Below are 18,509 nucleotides of genomic sequence, written 5' to 3'. Positions count from 1 at the left end.
TGAATGAGTGTTGAACTTTGTCAAATGCTTTTTCCAAATTATTGAGATGATCATGGGGTTTTTTTCTTTCATTTTGTTAATGTATAAGAATTCATAAGAAGTAGGAAGATCAGTAGGAGAAGAGAGGGAAGAAGAAGGGGGGGTAAACAGAAGGGGAAATGAACCATGAGAGACTATGGACTCTGGGAAACAAACCGAGGGCTTAAGGGGGGGGAGGGGAATGGGATAGGCTGGTGATGGGTATTGAGGAGGGCATGTATTACATGGTGCACTGGGTGTTATACGCAAGTAATGAATCATGGAACTTTACATCAAAAACTAGGGATGTACTGTATGGTGACTAACATAATATAATAAAAAATATTATTATAAAAAAAATGAAACAATGCAGGGTGTAAAAGGTAAACAGTGAGACTCAACTATCCTTAATCTCACCCCGGAGGATCCATTTTTATCAACCTGAGGTATATTCTGCCACCAGTTTTTCTATGCACATATAAACACACGCATATATACACATTCAAATGCAGTGATTTTCTTTTTACAAGTCAGACAATATATATTGGTTGCAAATTTGCTTTTTTGACTCAACAATATAGAATGTCAGCATATGAATATCTTCCTGATTTAATGGCTACATAGTATTTCATATCATGAGTATACCACAATTTATGTAACAGTTTTCCAGGCAATGATATGTAAAAATCATAAATTTGGGACAAATAAATTAAATAAAACAAAAAAAAAAAACCCAAAAAAGAAACTTGTGTATAAGAAAAAAAAGAATGATCAATTTATCTATTTTGTACCATTCTTGCATTTCTGGGATAAATCCCTCTTGGTTATAATGTATGATCGTTTTAATGTACTGCTGAATTCAGTTTGTTAGTATTTTCCTAGGAATTTGTGCATTCATGTTCATCAGGGATACTGGCTTGTGTTTTTCTTTTCTTGTAGTGTCTTTACCTGGTTTTGGTGTCAGTATCTGGTTTAGTATCTAAACTCTGGAAGAGTTTAGAAAGGATTGGTATTAATTTTTCTTTGAATGGTAGAATTCACCCATGAAGCCATCATGTCCTGGGCTTTTCTTTTCTTTTCTTTTTTTTTTGTTCCTGGGCTTTTCTTCATTGGGAGATTGGTGATTACTGATTCAGTCTCCTTATTTGTTATTGGTCTATTCAGGTTTTCTATTTCTTCCTGATTCAGTTTTAGTAGTTTGTATGTTTCTAGGAATTTACCCATTTCTTTTAGGTTGTCTAGTTTGTTTACAATAGTTTCTTGTGATCCTTTTTATTTCTGAGGCATCTGTTGTAATGTCTATTCTTTCATTTCTGGTTTTATTTATTTGAATCTTCTCTCTTTTTTTCTTAGTTGGTCTAGCTAAGGATTTGTCAATTTTGTTCATCTTTTCAAAAAGATCACCTCTTTGTTTTGTTGGCTTTTTATATTTTTTCTCTATTTGATTTAGTTGTCTAATCTTTATTATTTCTTTACTTCTGCTAAATTTGGGCTTAGTTTGTTGTTTTTCTAGCTCCTTGAGGTGTAAATTTAGGTTTCTTACTTGACGTCTTTCTTTTCTAGTGGAGGCACTTATTGCCATAAACTTCCCTCTTGTAACTGCTTTTGCTACATGCCTAAGTTTTGGTATACTATATTTTCATTTTTGTTTTTCTCAAGATACTTTAAAATTTCTTTTGGATTTCCTCTTTGACTCAATGGTTTTTCAAAAGGATACTGTTTAGGGGCACCTAGCTGCTTCAGTCAGAAGAGCATGTGAAGCTTGATCTTGGGGTTGTGAGTTTGAGCCCCATGTTGGGTGTAGAAAGTACTTAAATGTATAAATAAAGACATTTTAAAAAAATGTACTATTTAGTTTTCATTTATTCATGAATTTCCCCATTTTCTTGGTGTTATTTATTTCTATTTCATTCCATTATGGTCAGAAGAGATACTTGGAATGATTTCTATATTCTTAAATTTCTTAAGACTTGTTTTGTGGCATAATATACTATCAGTGCTGGAGGATGTTCCATGCACTCTTGAAAAAAATGTGTCTTCTGCTGCTGTTGGGTGGAAATTTCTGTATATGTCAGTTAAGTCCATTTGGTCAATAGTGTTATTCAAGTCAACTGTTTATTGATGTTTTGTCTGCATGTTCTATACATTACTGTAGGTACAGTATTGTAGTTCCCTACAATTATTGTATTGATACCAATTTCTGCTTTCAGATCTGTCATTATTTGCTTTATATATTTAGGTACTCTGATGTTGGGTACATATATTTTTATAATTGTTATATTTTCCTGTTGAATTGACCCTTTTATCATTATATGATACCCTTCTTTGTCTCTAAAAACAGTTTTAGTCTTAAAAGTCTATTTTGTCTGATATAAGTATAGCCACCCTGCTTTCTTTTGATTATAATTTGGATGAAATACCTGTTTTGATCCCTTCACTTTTGGCCCATAATTTCTTTATTTTTTTATTTAAGTTCAATTTGCCAACAAATATTTCATCGTTAGTTTTTGATGTAGTGTTCAATGATTCGTTAGTTGTGTATAACACCCAGTGCTCATCACATCATGTGCTCTCCTTAATGCCCATCTAAACTGAGTCTCTTGTAGACAGCATATTTTTGGATCTTATTTCTTATGCATTCAGCCAGTCCATGTCTTTCATTGAAGTTTTTTTTAAATTCTAGTTAGTTAACATACTGTGTAATATTAATTTCAGGTGTACAATATAGTGATTCAACACTTCCATACAACACTCGGGACTCATTACAAGTGCACTCCTTAATACCTACCACCTATTTAACCCATCCCCTTACCCACTTCCCCGCTGGTAACCATCAGTTTGTTCTCTATAGTTAAGAGTCTGTTTCTTAGTTTGCCTCTCTCTCTTTTCCCCAGTGGTCATTTATGTTGTTTCTTAAATTCCATGTATGAGTGAAATCATATGCTGTTTGTCTTTCTCTGACTGACTTATGGGGAATCCTCCTGCACTGTTGGTGGAAATACAAATTTGTGTAGCCACTCTGGAAAACAGTATAGAGGTTCCTCAAAAAGTTAAAAATAGAACTACCCTATGATCCAGCAATTGCACTACTAGGTATTTACCCAAAAAATACAAAAATACTAATTCAAAGGGGTACATGCACCCCAATGTTTATAGCAATATTACCTACAATAGCCAAGATATGGGAACAGCCCATGTTCATTGACTGATGAATGGATAAAGAAGAAATGGTATTTATATATACAATGGAGTATTACTCAGCCATAAAAAAGAATGAAATCTTGCCATTTGCAATGACATGGATGAAGCTAGAGTATTACACTCCTTGTCTTTTGATTGATGAAGTTAATCCATTTATATTTAAAGCAATTATTGATAAGTGAAGATTCATTATTACCATTTTGGTATTTGTTTTCTGTATGTCTTTCAGCTGTTTTGACCTTGTCTTCTTCTCTTGTTGTCTTCCTTTATTATTAATGATCATTTTTTTGTAGTGATTTGCTTTGGTTTTCTTCTCTTTATCTTTTGTGAATCTATTATAGTTGTTTTGGGGGGGCGGTAGCTCAAGGCTTGTATAAAATATCTCATGTTATAATCTTCTATTTTGAATTGTTAACAGTTTAACTTCAATAGCATACAAAAACATTATACTGTTACTCCCCCCAACACATACACTTTGTTCTTGTAGGCAGAGTTTGCTTATTTTTATATTGTGTACCCATTAACAAAGTTTTACCTACTAACTTTTATTTTAGGGTTGTAAGTAATTTATCCACTACATAAATTAATGCATAAATTACCAGTATTATAGTAATCCTCATACATCTATATATTTACATTTATTTGTGAGATTTATGCTTTCATAATGTTTATTGTGTTTATATTTAAATTGGAAGAACTCTTCGAAACCTTTCTTGTAAAGCATGTGTAGTGGTGACAAACTCCTTCAGTTTGTGTTTATTTGGGAAAGACTTTATCTCTCTTTCATTTTATTTTATTTTTTAAAAGATTTATTCATTTATTTATTTGAGAGAGAGAGAGTGAGTGAGCAAGCATGGGGAGAGGGGCAGAGGGAAAGACAGAGAAAATCCCAAGCAGACTCCATATGAAGCACAGATCCTAACACAGGGCTTAATCCTGGGGACCCTGAGATCATGACCTGAGCCAAAACCAAGAGTTGGACACTTAACAGACTGGGCCACCTAGGCACCCCTCTCCTTCATTTTAAAGGATAATTTTACTAGACATAGTATTTCTGTATGTAAGTTTTTTTCTTTCAGTACTTTGATTACATAATCTCACCCTTTCTTGGTGGGCAAGATATCTGTTGAGAACACTGCTTATAGTCCTATTAGGGTTCCCTTATTGCTGCTTTCAAAATTTTCTTTGCTCTTGACTTTTAACAATTTGATTTTGTCTTCATGTAGTCTTCTTTGGGTTGATCTTGTATGAAGATTTTTGAGCTTCATGAATCTGGATTTCCATCTTCCTCCCAAGATTTGGGGAGTTTTCAACCATTATTTCTTTAAATAGCTTTCTGCCCCTTTCTCTTCTTCTTGGACTCCCATAATGCATATATTTGTTTGCTTTCCTCCATGCTTTTTCATTCTTTTTTCTTCTCTGACTGATTTAAAATGACCTATTTGTAAATTCTTTCTTCTGTTTGATCAAGTCTTCTGTTAAAGCTCCCTGCTGCATTTTTTCATTCCATTTATTGTATTCTTCAGCACCAGAATTTGTTTGGCTCTTTCTTAATGATTTCTATCTTTTTGTTGAGCTTCTAATTTTGTTCAAATATTGATTTCCTGATTTTATTGAATAGTCCATCTGTGCTCTCTTGTAGTTCACTGAACTTCCTTAAAACAATTATTTTGAATTCTCTTTCAGGAAGTTCATAGATCTCTATTTCTTTGATGTCAATTACTGGAAAACTATTGTTAATTCTTTGATGGTGTTCTGTTTTCTTGATTTTTTTATGCTTTTGGTACCCTTGTGTTGATGTCTGCACATGTGATGGAGCAGTCACCTCTTCCAGACTCTAGACTCATTTTGGGGATAAAGACTTTTACCTAGGTAGGTGTGAGAGTACTAATTTGGGTTGGATATGGCAGCTCTGGCTCTAGACCGTGTAGCAGCAATTCCTGCTTCAGGGAGGGCACAGCAGCAAAGTCTCTGTGGAGCTCCATCAACTGAGGCCAGTGTTGGCAAAGATTGCAGGGGACCTCATTGGCCAAGGCTGTGGGCTTCCATAGTGGTGGTAAGGGCTGTTGGGCAGCTTGGTGGTGAGGGCTGCTTGGTCCTCCAGTTCTCCTTTTCCTCCACAAGGGAAGTCATTTCTAAGAGGATCCTTCTTATTGCTACGTCCAGTGTGTAGACACACATGTGGTTGTAATGGTACCAGGATTAGGGGCACAAACACATTTGCAGTGGCAGTGGTGTTGATATCTTGGGTTTGGGCACCTGTATAGTGGCTTGGCACTGGGGTTGGAGTTCAGGGTCATCCAGAAAAATTGTGGTATCTGGGATTGGGACACAGGTACCTTTATCATAGTGCGTGAGGTGTGTGAGGCATGATTGTGTGAGGCATGATTGTGTGCTGTGGTGTGTGAGGCATGATTGTGTGCTGTGGAGCCATGGAGTTGGGGTCCAGGATGTGTGTATGGTTACAGAAATGGAGGTTGTGACTCTGGTGGGAGGAGCAGGATGCAGTGGTAGGTGGCAGCTTTGGTGGGGTGCATGCAGTGGCACTTTCCCAGTGGGGGCACAGTGGTGGCAGCTTTTTCAGGGAAGTTGCTATAGCAGCTCTTTGGGGGTGGGGGGTCCACAGCAGCATAGGTTCCAGTCAGCTGTGATTGATTTGATTTAGCATTAATGAAGTCTGTAGAGCATCTCCATGGTGAAAGCTGCATTTGCCCACAGCACTGATGAAGACTGTTGGAATCCTCCTGCTCTCCTTCTCCCATTTGGAGGGAGGTCAGGCTGAGGGGATTCTTTTTGGCCCCAAGCTCTTCCAGACTGGAGGATGGGGCAATGCAAGTAAGCTGCTTACTATGCTCTTCTACATGGCCACTCTGTCTCTGTGCTCCATAGAGTTTCTGCAGCTTCTTTATTATATTCTGGAGCTCTCTCAGAGCTCTTCTAGTTGGCATGTAGCTGTTTATTTAATGTTTTTGATGTTTTTGTGGGGAGGGGATGAGCATTGAGACCACCGAGTCCACCATCTTGCTAATGTCACTATGAAAAATTAATTTTCTATATAACATTCTCAGAAGCAGTTGCTTAAATAGTTTGCTTTAAATGTTTCCAATAACAGGCAGCTTTCTACCTCAAGAGGCAGCAGATGCCATTCTTATAGCACACACTGAATGTTAGAATGTTATTCTACTAGGCCAAAGACCAGAAAAACTTTCTAAAATTTAGACCTTTAGGAACATTGAATGGACTCTTTAAAAAATGTTTTTTATTGGGGTGCCTGGGTGGCTCAGTCAGTTAAGTGCTGCCTTCGGCTTGGGTCATGATCCCAGGGCCCTGGGATTGAGCCCCACATCAGGCTTCCTCACTCAGTGGGGAGTCTGCTTCTCCGTCTGCCCCTCACCCTGCTCATGATCTCATTTTCTCTCCCTCTCATCCTCTCTCAAATAAATAAAATCTTATTTTTTAAAATTTATTTAAGTCATCTCTACACCCAACATGGGGCTTGAACTCATGACCTGGAGATCAAGACCTGAGCAGAGGTCAAGAGTTGGACACTTAACTGACTGAGCCACCCAGGTGCCCCAGAATTGACTCTTTTGTAAGAAACTTAGTTCTCCATCTTTGGAAGCATTTAAATAAAGGTTGCATGACTTGATCTAAAGATGCTTTAGCATTTAGAATCTGGAGTCTAGATGAGCCTTAAGGTCTATTCCTATTCCCATAGTCAATGGATCCATGACAATTCATTAGAAAGAGCTAACCTTTTAATCTAATCTTCTAAGTAGCTCTTTATTTCCGACTTTCTCCTTCCTATTCTTTCTTTAAATCTCCTAGGCTCAAACCTTTTATCTGCTTATGACTCCTCTCTCTCCTTTGCTTCTTTCATGTATTTAGATTTCCCCACCTCCATCTCAGTATCTACTATTTGTCCTCCCTTTCTATTTTCATTCTGGAGCTTAATTTTGTCTTGTCTGAATTAATCTCTAGCTTCCTCTATGATCTTCTGCTTCCAGTTTTTCCCTCATCTAATCCAGGTTGTATCTCTAAAGTATCCCTTTGATAAACTCTCTTTCTTTTCTAATCCATCTTTAAATTAAACTTTGATATACTACAGTTCTTCACCACTCTTTATCCTGGCATTGATAATCCTCTACAATCAAGCTCAGGCAACCTCTCCAGATATTTCTTAAACTAACTTTGCCAAACTCTTCTGGTCAAATGGAGTTCCCCTTTCACTCTATTGCAAAAAGCTTCTCTTTTTCTGTTACTCAGCTTTTGCTTATATTAATTCCCCTGTTTAGGATTTCCACCTACCCCTAATTCCCTGTCACCAATAAAATCCTATTCATCTTTCAAGGTCAGTCTCAAATCTATCCTCTATTAACGCTTTCCAGAGAACTCCATCCCATATTTTTGTCTCCTGAACTCCTATACCACTTTACTGTCTGTTTCATTCATCTGGCAAACAATCATGCCCTGTCTTGTAAGATGTCTGAAAACTATTATTTATCTCAAATACTGTCATTTAACTGTTTCCTTTGTGTATATATTGTCTTCCCAACTACCTAAAATCTCATTGCAGCCAGGAGCCAAAGCCACACCGCCTTTTCAACTCTCTATGGAACAGAACTGGGGGCCTAGTAAGGGCTCATTCTTTAATGTGTACTGCCTATATTCTAGTAGGTTATACAATTACCTTATAGTGACTTTAATAGACCACTAAGTCCATAATTAATTTTCCTTCACCCTGTATCGGCATTGGTGGTGACAGAGAATAGAAGAGACCATTAGAGATAAGGTATATATGAGAGAAAGCATATTTGACTCTTTAAGACTCATGCAAGATGAATTGCTAAGATGCTTGTGCTGTGACATTTCACTATCAGCTAAAAGTGTTCCTTAATAGATTTAGGTCCCTGGAGCAGCTTCACAGAGGTTGTGATTGCAACCTGAAACACGATTCTTCCGAGAGTAAACAGGCAGATTATTTTTTTCCTTTCTAGTTTATGCTAGGTAGTCAATACCTAGATGTTTAATTCAGTTGAATCAGGAATAGCACATCAATGCTCTGATGGTTTTCTCTAGAAGCTTTTGCATTTCTAGACTAATAACTGAAATTAAAAATATCATATGTAAACTTTTACATCAAATTGAAAGTGTGTGTTTCATGAGAAGTGCTCCAGTTTGGATAGAGATAAACCAAGGGAAGGAAAGGGATTGGCCCATAGGGATGAAAATAGAAGAGGAGCATGGAAATCACAACTTTTTGTAGCTACCACTAATGCTGTGCCATAGTGGGCTTAATGGGAGTGAAGGGGAGGAATGGGATGAGTTTCTCTATTAGGAAAGAAAGAAGAAAACAACAAAGGAGTAAAATGATGAAAGCATTTCATATAAAGACCATCATCAGATTCTAAGCAAGAATCTCTCCTTTATGCATAGACAACATAGGACTGGGAGAGGTCTTATTGATATGTGGGAAGATATCTAGGCCCCAGGTAAGTCAACTTGTCATGTACTCATAATCCATGAATAGCAGAGTATATCACTATGAAAATAAGTGGTCAAAAGCCTGAGAAGTCCTAGAGAAATGAGAACACATGATTTTTTTCTATAGCATTGTTTTTGCTTATAAAACCCATTATTGGAATATTACTCAGCCATCAGAAAGAACGATTACACAACATTTGTAGCAATCATGGACGGGACTGGAGGAGATTATGCTAAGTGAAATAAGTCAAGCAGAGAAAGACAATTATCATATGGTTTCACTCATTTATGGAACATAAGAAACAGCAGGGAGATCGGTAGGAGAAGGAAGGGAAGAATGAAGCGGGCGGTAAACAGAAGGGGGAATGAACCAGGAGAGACTAAGGACTCTGGGAAACAACCTGAGGGCTTCAGAGGGGAGGGGGTGGGGGATTGGGATAGACTGGTGATGAGTATTAAGGAGGGCACATATTGCATGGTGCACTGGGTGTTATACGCAAATAATGAATCATGGAACACTACATAAAAAACTTTAAAAAATATAAATAAATAAAATAAAACCCATTATTATCACTGCTCCATCCCAAATGCCTATAATAATTCTCTACCCTTTGCTTGTTACTTAAAATATCAGCTTCTTTTTTAAGGGTGGATTCATTTTCCCTTTATCTCCAAGACCTGCACAGCAGAATTTTGCTTTAGGATGAACCATGTGTCATTCTCTCTCTAAACCCTGGCTCCATGACTACCCTCAGATTCATTTATTTATTCAACAAATATTTATTGCATCTCTACTATGTGCCAGACACTGATATAAGAAAACAAAGGACAAAAATCTCTCCCCTCTTGAAGCTTACATAACTTCTAACTATGGAAGGGCTTCAGAAGAGTGGATCAAGTGCGTAGCCCAGAGTTTGAATGGTGTACCATTTGTTGCAGGACCGGTATTACTAAGGAGAAAAAGAACTTTGCTAAGCTTTGGAGAGGACTGCTCCTTGATCTTCCTCCTACATTTCTTTTGTGGTGGATGGTAAACAGAAAGGCAAAATGACATAGTGTTTAAGAACATAAGCTTTAGAGTCACACAGCCTGGGTCCAAATCCTGCCTTTGCTACTGAGTAGTTATTTCATTGCTATGGAGTAATTATTTCATCTTTGTTTCCTTCTCCTTTGTGAACCTCAGTTTCCTTAACTGTTACTATAGTTACTCAGCAGACCCAGGTCTAAACTGTTGATTGCAGATTTGTTAACATAAGAACATCTAAGTTAGCTGCTCCCATACATCTTTTTTTTTATAATTTTTATTTTGTTATATTAGTCACCATACAGTACAGCCCCAGCTTTTGATGCAATGTTCCATGATTCATTATTTGCATATAACACCCAGTGCACCATGCAGTATGTGCCCTCCTTAATACCCATCACCGGCCTATCCCAATCCCCCAACCCCTCCCCTCTGAGGCCCTCAGGTTGTTTCCCAGAGTCCACAGTCTCTCATGGTTCATTCCCCCTTCTGTTTACCCCCTCTTCATTCTTCCCTTCCTTCTTCTACCGATCTCCCTGCTATTTCTTATGTTCCATAAATGAGTGAAACCATATGTTCATAGCAGCATTGTCCACAACAGCTAAATTGTGGAAGGAGCCGAGATGCCCTTCAACAGATGACTGGATTAAGAAGATGTGGTTCATATATACACTGGAATAGTACTCAGCCATCAGAAAGAACGATCACACAACATTTGTAGCAACATGGATGGGACTGGAAGAGATTATGCTAAATGAAATAAGTCAAGCAGAGAAAGACAGTGCTCCCATACATCTTGAGGGCCTCATCCATTGGGCATACAGTAACATCTACATATCAAGTAAATGTGTACAGAATTATCTAAACCACATACTTACCAAGGTCATGTCTAAGTGAATTCCTCCTTTTTATAATTATATCCATCTATAATTCCTCACCACGTGGTCTCTACTTCCATCTTATTATTTCCCTGTTTGAAAGGTGGCTTAACTAATGCAATCAATTAAGTGTTTACTTCTGAAAGTTGTGTGAATTCTCTACTATTTCCCTTACCTTACGAATTTCTCCCTGTTGGACAGTTTTAATGACGTTAATCCATTCTTCCATGTCTTTCCGGTTGGGTGCAGCCAGGGTAACTTTTCGTTGTGGTGTGATCACCTAAACAAAAAGTCACATTATTAGCTGGCTCACATTCCACAACTTTGCCCCCAAACAGAGCCTGTGAACTCTTCAAGGACTAGACAGGTCTACCAAGCCACTTCTTAAATGTAAGACAGAAATTTCCAGAGCCACTTAAATGTAAGACAGAAATTCTAGGATACCTACCCAAAATAATAATAATGATAATAGTAATAAATAACACTTACAGCATTTACTATGTGCCAGGCACTGCTATATTATACTTTATGTATAATATTTATTTCAATCTTCATTATGACCCCATGAGATGGGCATTATTATTTTTCTCATTTCATAGTCAGGAAAGGCAAGGCAAAGGGAACTTAATGAATTTCCCAGGGCCACCTAGCAGGTAGAAAGCTGAGCCAGAATTAAAATCTAGATTTTTTGGCTCCAGAATACATGTTCTTAAACACTAAGCTACGCACCATCTATTACTCCAATGAGGTTGTCTGAAAATCTTACTCACTTACTGTTGCTTTGTCTACTTAAAAACGGTAAAAGGGTATATGCTTCAGCAGGGTCTGCCTCTTTCTGTTTGAGGGGAGAGTGAAAATAGTGAAGAGTCTAAAAATCCAGTTTCTTTCTTGCATATAGTCAAGGACAACTTGAAGAGAATCTGACCATTGTGTCTCTTAATCCTGGTTGGTGTATGAACCCTGGCAGTAATAATGAGAAAGCCATGTTGAGGCTCTAGCAGAGGTAGACTATGGTCAGGACTTGGTCTTTTCCCAGAAGGCAGGAGGGACACAGATGGCTACAGCATCAGTGATTGTTTCAATGGTCCTACTTGCCTTTACTATGAGCCCCCCAAATCTTGGAACTAGAACTCACTACACCAACAAACAATTTTCTTCTCATTTTGCATGTAGCACAGCATGATTCTGTGATAGATGGGAATAGAATCTAGAGGGAATTATGATAACAGCCACACCTTTGGTCCAAACCCATTCGTGTGTGGGGCTCATCAATGGTGCCTCTGTGTTTTAATTAGGCTAAGGGGCATTCTAGTCCTTGGGACTTCTTTGTAGAATGAAGATGAAAAACATTAGCCTATATGCTCATCACCCAAAGGTTGAGATTTTTGTGACTGGGTCAACAGAACTCTCAACTTTACCCTAGGTCCGTGTGATTTAATGAGAGAGAGAAATGATAGTAGGGTCTCCTTCTTATATCCTACTGCTTTCCTTTTAAAAGAGAATGGAATGTGCACCAGCCACAGAAGTGGGGTATTGGACCTCTACCTCTTTAGTCTGCTAAGTATCACCCTCCTGAAGAGGAACCCCTGTCTCCATAACCTACCATTGAGCTGGGAGAAGACAGATCTAGAGGGAGATGGGAAGGAGAATTCCTGAGCCAATAGACTTGCTATTTTTCAGTGAGCTTTCTGGTCTGGATTCACTTGAATAAGCAAAGACTTATGACATTTCAGCAGTGCCAAACCCTTGAATGCATCCCTTGAAAATCCTCTGTTTTCTTTGAGGCGCTCTCATCAATAATATCAGCATAAGGTAACTTTCACTTTAGATTTAGGTTCTTATCCACCTCATCAAAGGAGGGAGTGTCACATAGCTTGATTATCTTGATATGTTCTATGTTCACCAGGAGGATTGATTTTTTGTAATACTCACTCTCCCCACCACCCAGAAATCAGCTCAGCTTTATATCAGAGAATAGAGAATAAGGAACATCACTTCTCCCTCTCTCTCACTGGGTTGGTAGAAAATGTTTACATGAATAATCTTCAGCACTCATTTGCAATACTACTTGAAGTGGATTTCCACACATACTTTGGGATCAAAGGAGACTTGGGAAACCTGAACTCCAAAGAGGCAACACATGGGTATGGCAACCCCTCTACCCAGCTAGCTCACACCCCTACCCATTCGGTCATTTCCAATATTACTTACACAAAAACTATGGCAAAGATTTTTACAGCTGCTTTCTGCCAAGGCGACCTGAGACAGATCAATTGTTTCAAAGTGTGCAAACTGGAAAGAGATAAGAGGGAGAAGGAAAAAAACATCTGGTTAATAATGTTAAGAGACACTAAAATGTAAACACACACACACACACAAATAGGCATTTTTGGCAGTCATGAACCAATCATTTGTCTGACTTAAGTGCTAGGATTTATTTAGCATCATGATTTTTGTTGATATATCATGTGACATACAAAAACCAAACCAAACTAAAACAAAACACAACTCTTCCTAAAACTCTTATGTGGATTTACCGGAAGGCTTAGGTGGTTCAGAAATATTCAAAACTAAGGGTTTATGCTGGAGAAGATAATGGGATATGGTCTAGCTAAGGGCCTACTGGAGCAGATAGGAGTTATTAGCTCCTATTTTATCAGCTGGCAGCTTTTGACTTTGTTGCTAGTCCTATCCAGTTTGAGGCCTGTGTCTCCTTATATGTTGGCTATAATAGCTAATATCCAGCCAGCAGCAAGAAAAGCGGTACTATGAATACAGAGAGGGCTGGCTTCACTGGTATGCAGGCTGTGCGTTCATACAAGGCCCCATGTGCTTAGTTTAATGCTCTGCTGTTACAATCTTGACATTTTTAATAATATCATCTTTGAACAAGTTTTGGAAATGAAGCACAATGGGACAATTGTTCATGAACATAAGCAGAGGAGATATGCACGATCTGCATATCCACCCCATGTCCCGTCCTCCATTTGCATTCATAATGCCCATTAGTATAGAATTCCAGTGGACCCATGATGTGTGGGAGTTCAATGAGACTCAAAGCAAGTACAAGGTAAGCATGTTACATCTATGATTAAGTAAGGGAGCTTATAACCCTGAGAATCCACACTTTCTGTAGGAACTAGAACTTGCCTCAAACACAGAAAAAAGCAATAGTGTTCTAAGAAATATGAACAACCAAGGCACCCTATTGTGTTCTTTCTTACTTATGTTACTTCCCTATATTGGCCCATAATTTATGCTGAAAATGATAACATTGAAGAAAAGGGAAAGATAGAGCAGCCCATAATTCCTTTTCCTTCTAGTCAGGGTGTTGGTGGAATGTATAAGTTCAAGATGTGAAATAAAAACAATTGAGCTGGTTTTGTATACTGGTGAGAACAAAATACATATGTGTGTATGAGCTACTAAATACGAATTATATAATTTTGGTGGTTTTTCATATGAGTTAAATGCTTTTATATTTGCTTTTAAAACTGGCATCATTTACATCGAAAACCGGGGATGTACTGTATGGTGACTAACATAATATAATAAAAAATCATTATTAAAAAAAAATAAAATAAAATAAAACTGGCATCATATAATATATAGATGAATGGCAAAAATGCTAATAATTTAAAATTTTATTTTTTCTTAGAATGACATTAAACAACAAATAAAAGATGCTATGACTAATCATTTCATTATATTTTAATGTCTTTAATGACATTTTTTCCTTGCTTTTTTAAATAAGGGGCCCTGCATTTTCATTTTGTACTGGGCACCACAAATTGTGTAGTTGGTTCTGATGTAGAAGCTAATTGAGGAATCTATAAAAGGTAAGGGAGAGAGAATAGGGAAGGGAGAGCAAAGTGTCCCCCATTTGGCCCAAAAGGACAAGTTAAAGGAAAAATAGAAGATCTCAACTTCTACCTTGATGTTTGCCAATATGGCTTTACCTATTAGCCTATTTTCCCTCACAAAACATTCCCTGGCAACCCCAACCCACTCACCCAAATGACAAGATTATATAGATATTCTACAGAATAAGTATTCTATATATCCTATATATTTTCTTACCGCGGGATGGTGTGCAAAACAGAGCCTTTGTCCTCGAACCAGAAAATACCTAAGTTTCCATCTCTTGAAGGAATTACAGTTCTTCAGCAGAGGTCCTTCCTTCAGTATTTTCTGAAAGATAAAAGCATAATGTTGAGTAATTAGATGAATTTGCAAGACCATATCACTTGTTCTCTCAGTTAAGAATATCAGGTATTTGGAAGGCTCTATCTCTGTCACATATCTGAGAAATGGCCTGAAAGCCAGACAAAAAAACAAGGAAGTTAGTTCAGTCAGAAAAGGAGTTGGTTAACCTTGGAAAATACATTCAGGATGATATAGGCTCTAAGTTCCTTAGGATATTTGGCCCAAGAACCATGGAGAATATCTCCACTGGTGGTAGGGGGTGGGGGGAGGGACATAAACACAAAAATATAATAACAACATTCCTAGGAGAGGATAATTAATAGGGGAAAAGGCTGCCTTCAACAATGGCAGGTTTTCTGGAAGGCCCCAGGTTGTAGCTCTAGACCATTCCTATCAGTTTTAGAAATGTTCCTTTTAGAATATTAAGGTGGATCACATCCCTTCCCTGCTCATGAGACTCCAATAGCTTCCTAACATTTTAAAAACCAAATCCAAAGTCTTTACCATGACCTTTAAGAGATTTATGATCTGGTGACAGAGAGAAAAAGGTACCGAAAAGGACTACCTTCTGATTATTTTCTTTATGTGTCTCATAGTCTGGTCACTTTTTCGCTTACTTATTGAACAGACTGACTCTAACCAAGCATAGAATCTATTTACTATTTTTACCTTGAGGAAGTTCCTAGTTGCATTTATAGGATATGAGCCAACATACAAGATTGCCATTTGGGAGAAATATTCACATCCACAAAGCTGGAACCAAACCCATACTGAATGGACAAAGAGCCAGAGTTGGTTTAAGTCACCAAACCAAGGCTCTACCATGAACTCCATCCATAATCTAAATTAGAATTCACCACTGAGTGGTTGTAGAAGTGTTTTGCTTGGCCTACCTAGTGTTTTCCCATTTTTAATTGGTTGATAGTATTTAAAAGACAGAAGATTTCATAGAAAATTCAAGTTTCCTGTTTCCTAACAAACAAACAAACCAAAAAACACAACAGAAAATATGGTAACAATGTGAACCTATATTCTCACATGGCAACAATCTGCTGGACCAGAGTAGCAGCTGCTCCCTTCAGATTGGGGTGTCTGACTCTACCCGGCATTTGAACTTGGGACCCTGATCTAAGCAATGCTTTGCTACCCCTGTTCTCCCAAATATACACACATCTATTACACTCTTTGTTCAATTCTCTAACCAATAAGATAGTATTAATAGAACCTCTGTATGTCAATTGTAAAGTCAGTTCATGAGGAAAGTTCATCTGAGTCCTCTTGATAATTTATGGGAGTTTCAAGGTTATTATAATACCCTTGAGATGCTTACAAAAGAATGGTGTGAAAGATTCAAGACAAAGTGAACAGTAAGATCTTGTGGGAAGGGGAAAGCTGGCAGGTAGAGTGAGAAATTATATTTAAATTGTTGAAACTGAGTCACCAATGAGAAAACAACTTTTCTAAGCATTGCAGTTCCATCAGTCTTTCCTTTCTCTGGTCTGGTGGCTTACAGTATATACTTTCAATGATGGTATTTAATTTTCTGTATCCTAACTTCCTCACCTCTGTGCCATATATTCTTCCACACTAAGTCTTCATGATACCTAAGCAGTCATATTATCCCTTTCTGCTAAAGACTAAAGTTCAAAATTTTTAACTGCTCCAACCACTGAAGCCACGGCCATTATTTCTGCCCCTTTCTCAAGTTATTCTACTCTGTCGATTATTAAATGCTTCTCATACTGTTCTTATTTTTGTCATATACAGTGTTCCCTGTAATAGCTCATTTTACAGTTTTGGGGTGGATACTTTCCCCTTCCCTCCATTTTCAGTTTAGAGCTTCCCTTCACCTCTTTAAAGCCTCCCTTAACTTCAACTTTCTTCTCACTGCTACTGCCATACCTAGCTCTCTTCTCTTTCTGTTCCTTTCAGGGATGGCATGATGGGATGAGGTAGCAATGAGAAATGAGGAGGGGGATTTGTTCCTCCAGAAGATTCTCAGAACTCTGGGCTTTCTGGCCTTCAGAAAATTCTCAGACCCTGGTGATTTGGAACATTGAAATAAGTAGAATTCAGCCTCTTCTCCCTAGCTGCTTCCTTCCATCAACTCTTAGTAATAATCACTCTTTAATTCCCCTTCCTGGTACTAAAGAAATGTTCTCTTTTCTTTTCTTACCTGTGCCTTGCTAATTAATGACATCCTGTTATCCATCCAAGGACACAGTGAACTGATTAATTGATTAATTAATTAATCTATTAATCTGAGAACACAACAAGTCATCGAAACCTTCATTTCTCATTCCATGAACCTAGCATTTGTCATAGCCAAGAAAAAGGGGGAAAAAAGACTTTGTGGTACATGTATCATTGGATAGAGTGCTTCATTCATATTCTCTGAGCTTCTACTATGGACGACTCCACATTTGGCAGGGTGCTTTGGGGTAGCTGAAGAAATTGCAGGCACATTCCCTGCCTCAAAGATGAGGATAGTGGGAGTAGAGGAGGAGGGACTGATAATTCATGTAGAGAGACACAAAGTTATGTGGGCTCGGGGAATTATTTGAAAGAGCCTTGGAGGCTTCATGCTTATTGCTCCAAATGTTTACCTTCTGATTCAAATGAGGGGTTCCACCAAGACAGTGGCTATCTACTCATATATCCTGTCATTGGGTACACCAGCCAAATCACAATGATCACCTCTCTGTCCCATAGTATTAAACTGGTCACTTTGAATGCACAGCTTTAAGTACAGTGCTATCTAGTCTAGATCCATAGAAGGCTGGATGGTAACAAAAGGCTCATCAAGACCTAGTAGGGGAACTGGAGAAACCAAGATCTGTTGCTACTAAATTCTGGGTGATTATTATGACTGAATGCTGACCAGTGTTACCAGCTCATTCCATTTTTCAAGACAAGCTGGCAATATAAGCTAAAATCTGTGTGAAGTTTTGTAAATTTGAAATGCTAGCAACTAAGTTGCTAACTAGTAAGTTTTTAAAAAAATTGTGAGTGCCAAACAAAACATGTATTCAGGCCAAAGTCCACCCAGAGCAACCAGTCTGTAATTTCTGAACTATAACTATTGTCACTTTCTCTAGAGGACAAAGTGAATTAAGTGGTGGGTATTTCTAGTGTCAGAGGAGATTGCAGTGTATGAATTTAGTTTGTGAGTTAGGATCCTGCGTATGAGATATATATTACCATGTTGGGAGCAGATAAATGTTGATGTGATTTATGTATAGTAGGTAGGAAAGTTAGAAGGCCATAAAAGAGTTTCTTAAGTTCTAAACACAGACTCTATATCATCAACTCTGAACTTCTATAAATATCAAAATCTGGGTTGGAAAAAGGTGAAGTTCCTGCAGTTCCTTTCCTTTTCAACTCTGTCCACCTTTGGGAGAAACTTACCTATTAACCCAATCCCCCTGTTTTTAAATAAACCACTTTTTATTTAAAACTTAATAACCCGCCCCAATTTGAACAAGCAGAAGCTAAAAATCACTCAATCAACAGGTTGTCTCAAGTCAATAAAACATGTGCATGCAAACAAACCTTTACCTCAAGGCCTCTAAACCTAACAAGGATGTGAGACAAAAACTGGAAGGAACACACACACACACACACACACACACACACACACACCCTGCAAAGGGAGGCTTTGGAAGAAGAGCCCTTGTATCCCATGAGAGGATTTGTAC

General features: G+C 37.9%; 1 protein-coding gene across 2 annotated transcripts in view; it reads right to left on the bottom strand.

Annotated features, from left to right (window-relative positions):
- The window catches only part of DGKK (diacylglycerol kinase kappa), a 177,893-nt gene that overhangs the window by 120,770 nt on the left and 38,614 nt on the right, over positions 1-18,509 (bottom strand). For both annotated transcript variants that reach the window (XM_087859607.1, XM_045786755.2), the window contains exons 2-4: positions 14,686-14,796; positions 12,817-12,897; positions 10,781-10,885 (exon numbers count right to left, since the gene is read on the bottom strand). In XM_087859607.1, coding sequence (XP_087715733.1) covers positions 10,781-10,885; positions 12,817-12,897; positions 14,686-14,796 — 297 coding nt within the window. The remainder of the gene's footprint in view (positions 1-10,780; positions 10,886-12,816; positions 12,898-14,685; positions 14,797-18,509) is intronic.

Source organism: Ursus americanus, chromosome X (assembly GCF_024610735.1).
Source record: "Ursus americanus isolate L20-20 chromosome X, mUrsAme1.1.p, whole genome shotgun sequence".
NCBI classification, from domain to species: Eukaryota; Metazoa; Chordata; class Mammalia; order Carnivora; family Ursidae; genus Ursus; species Ursus americanus.
This window is presented reverse-complemented; position numbering and strand designations above follow the sequence as displayed.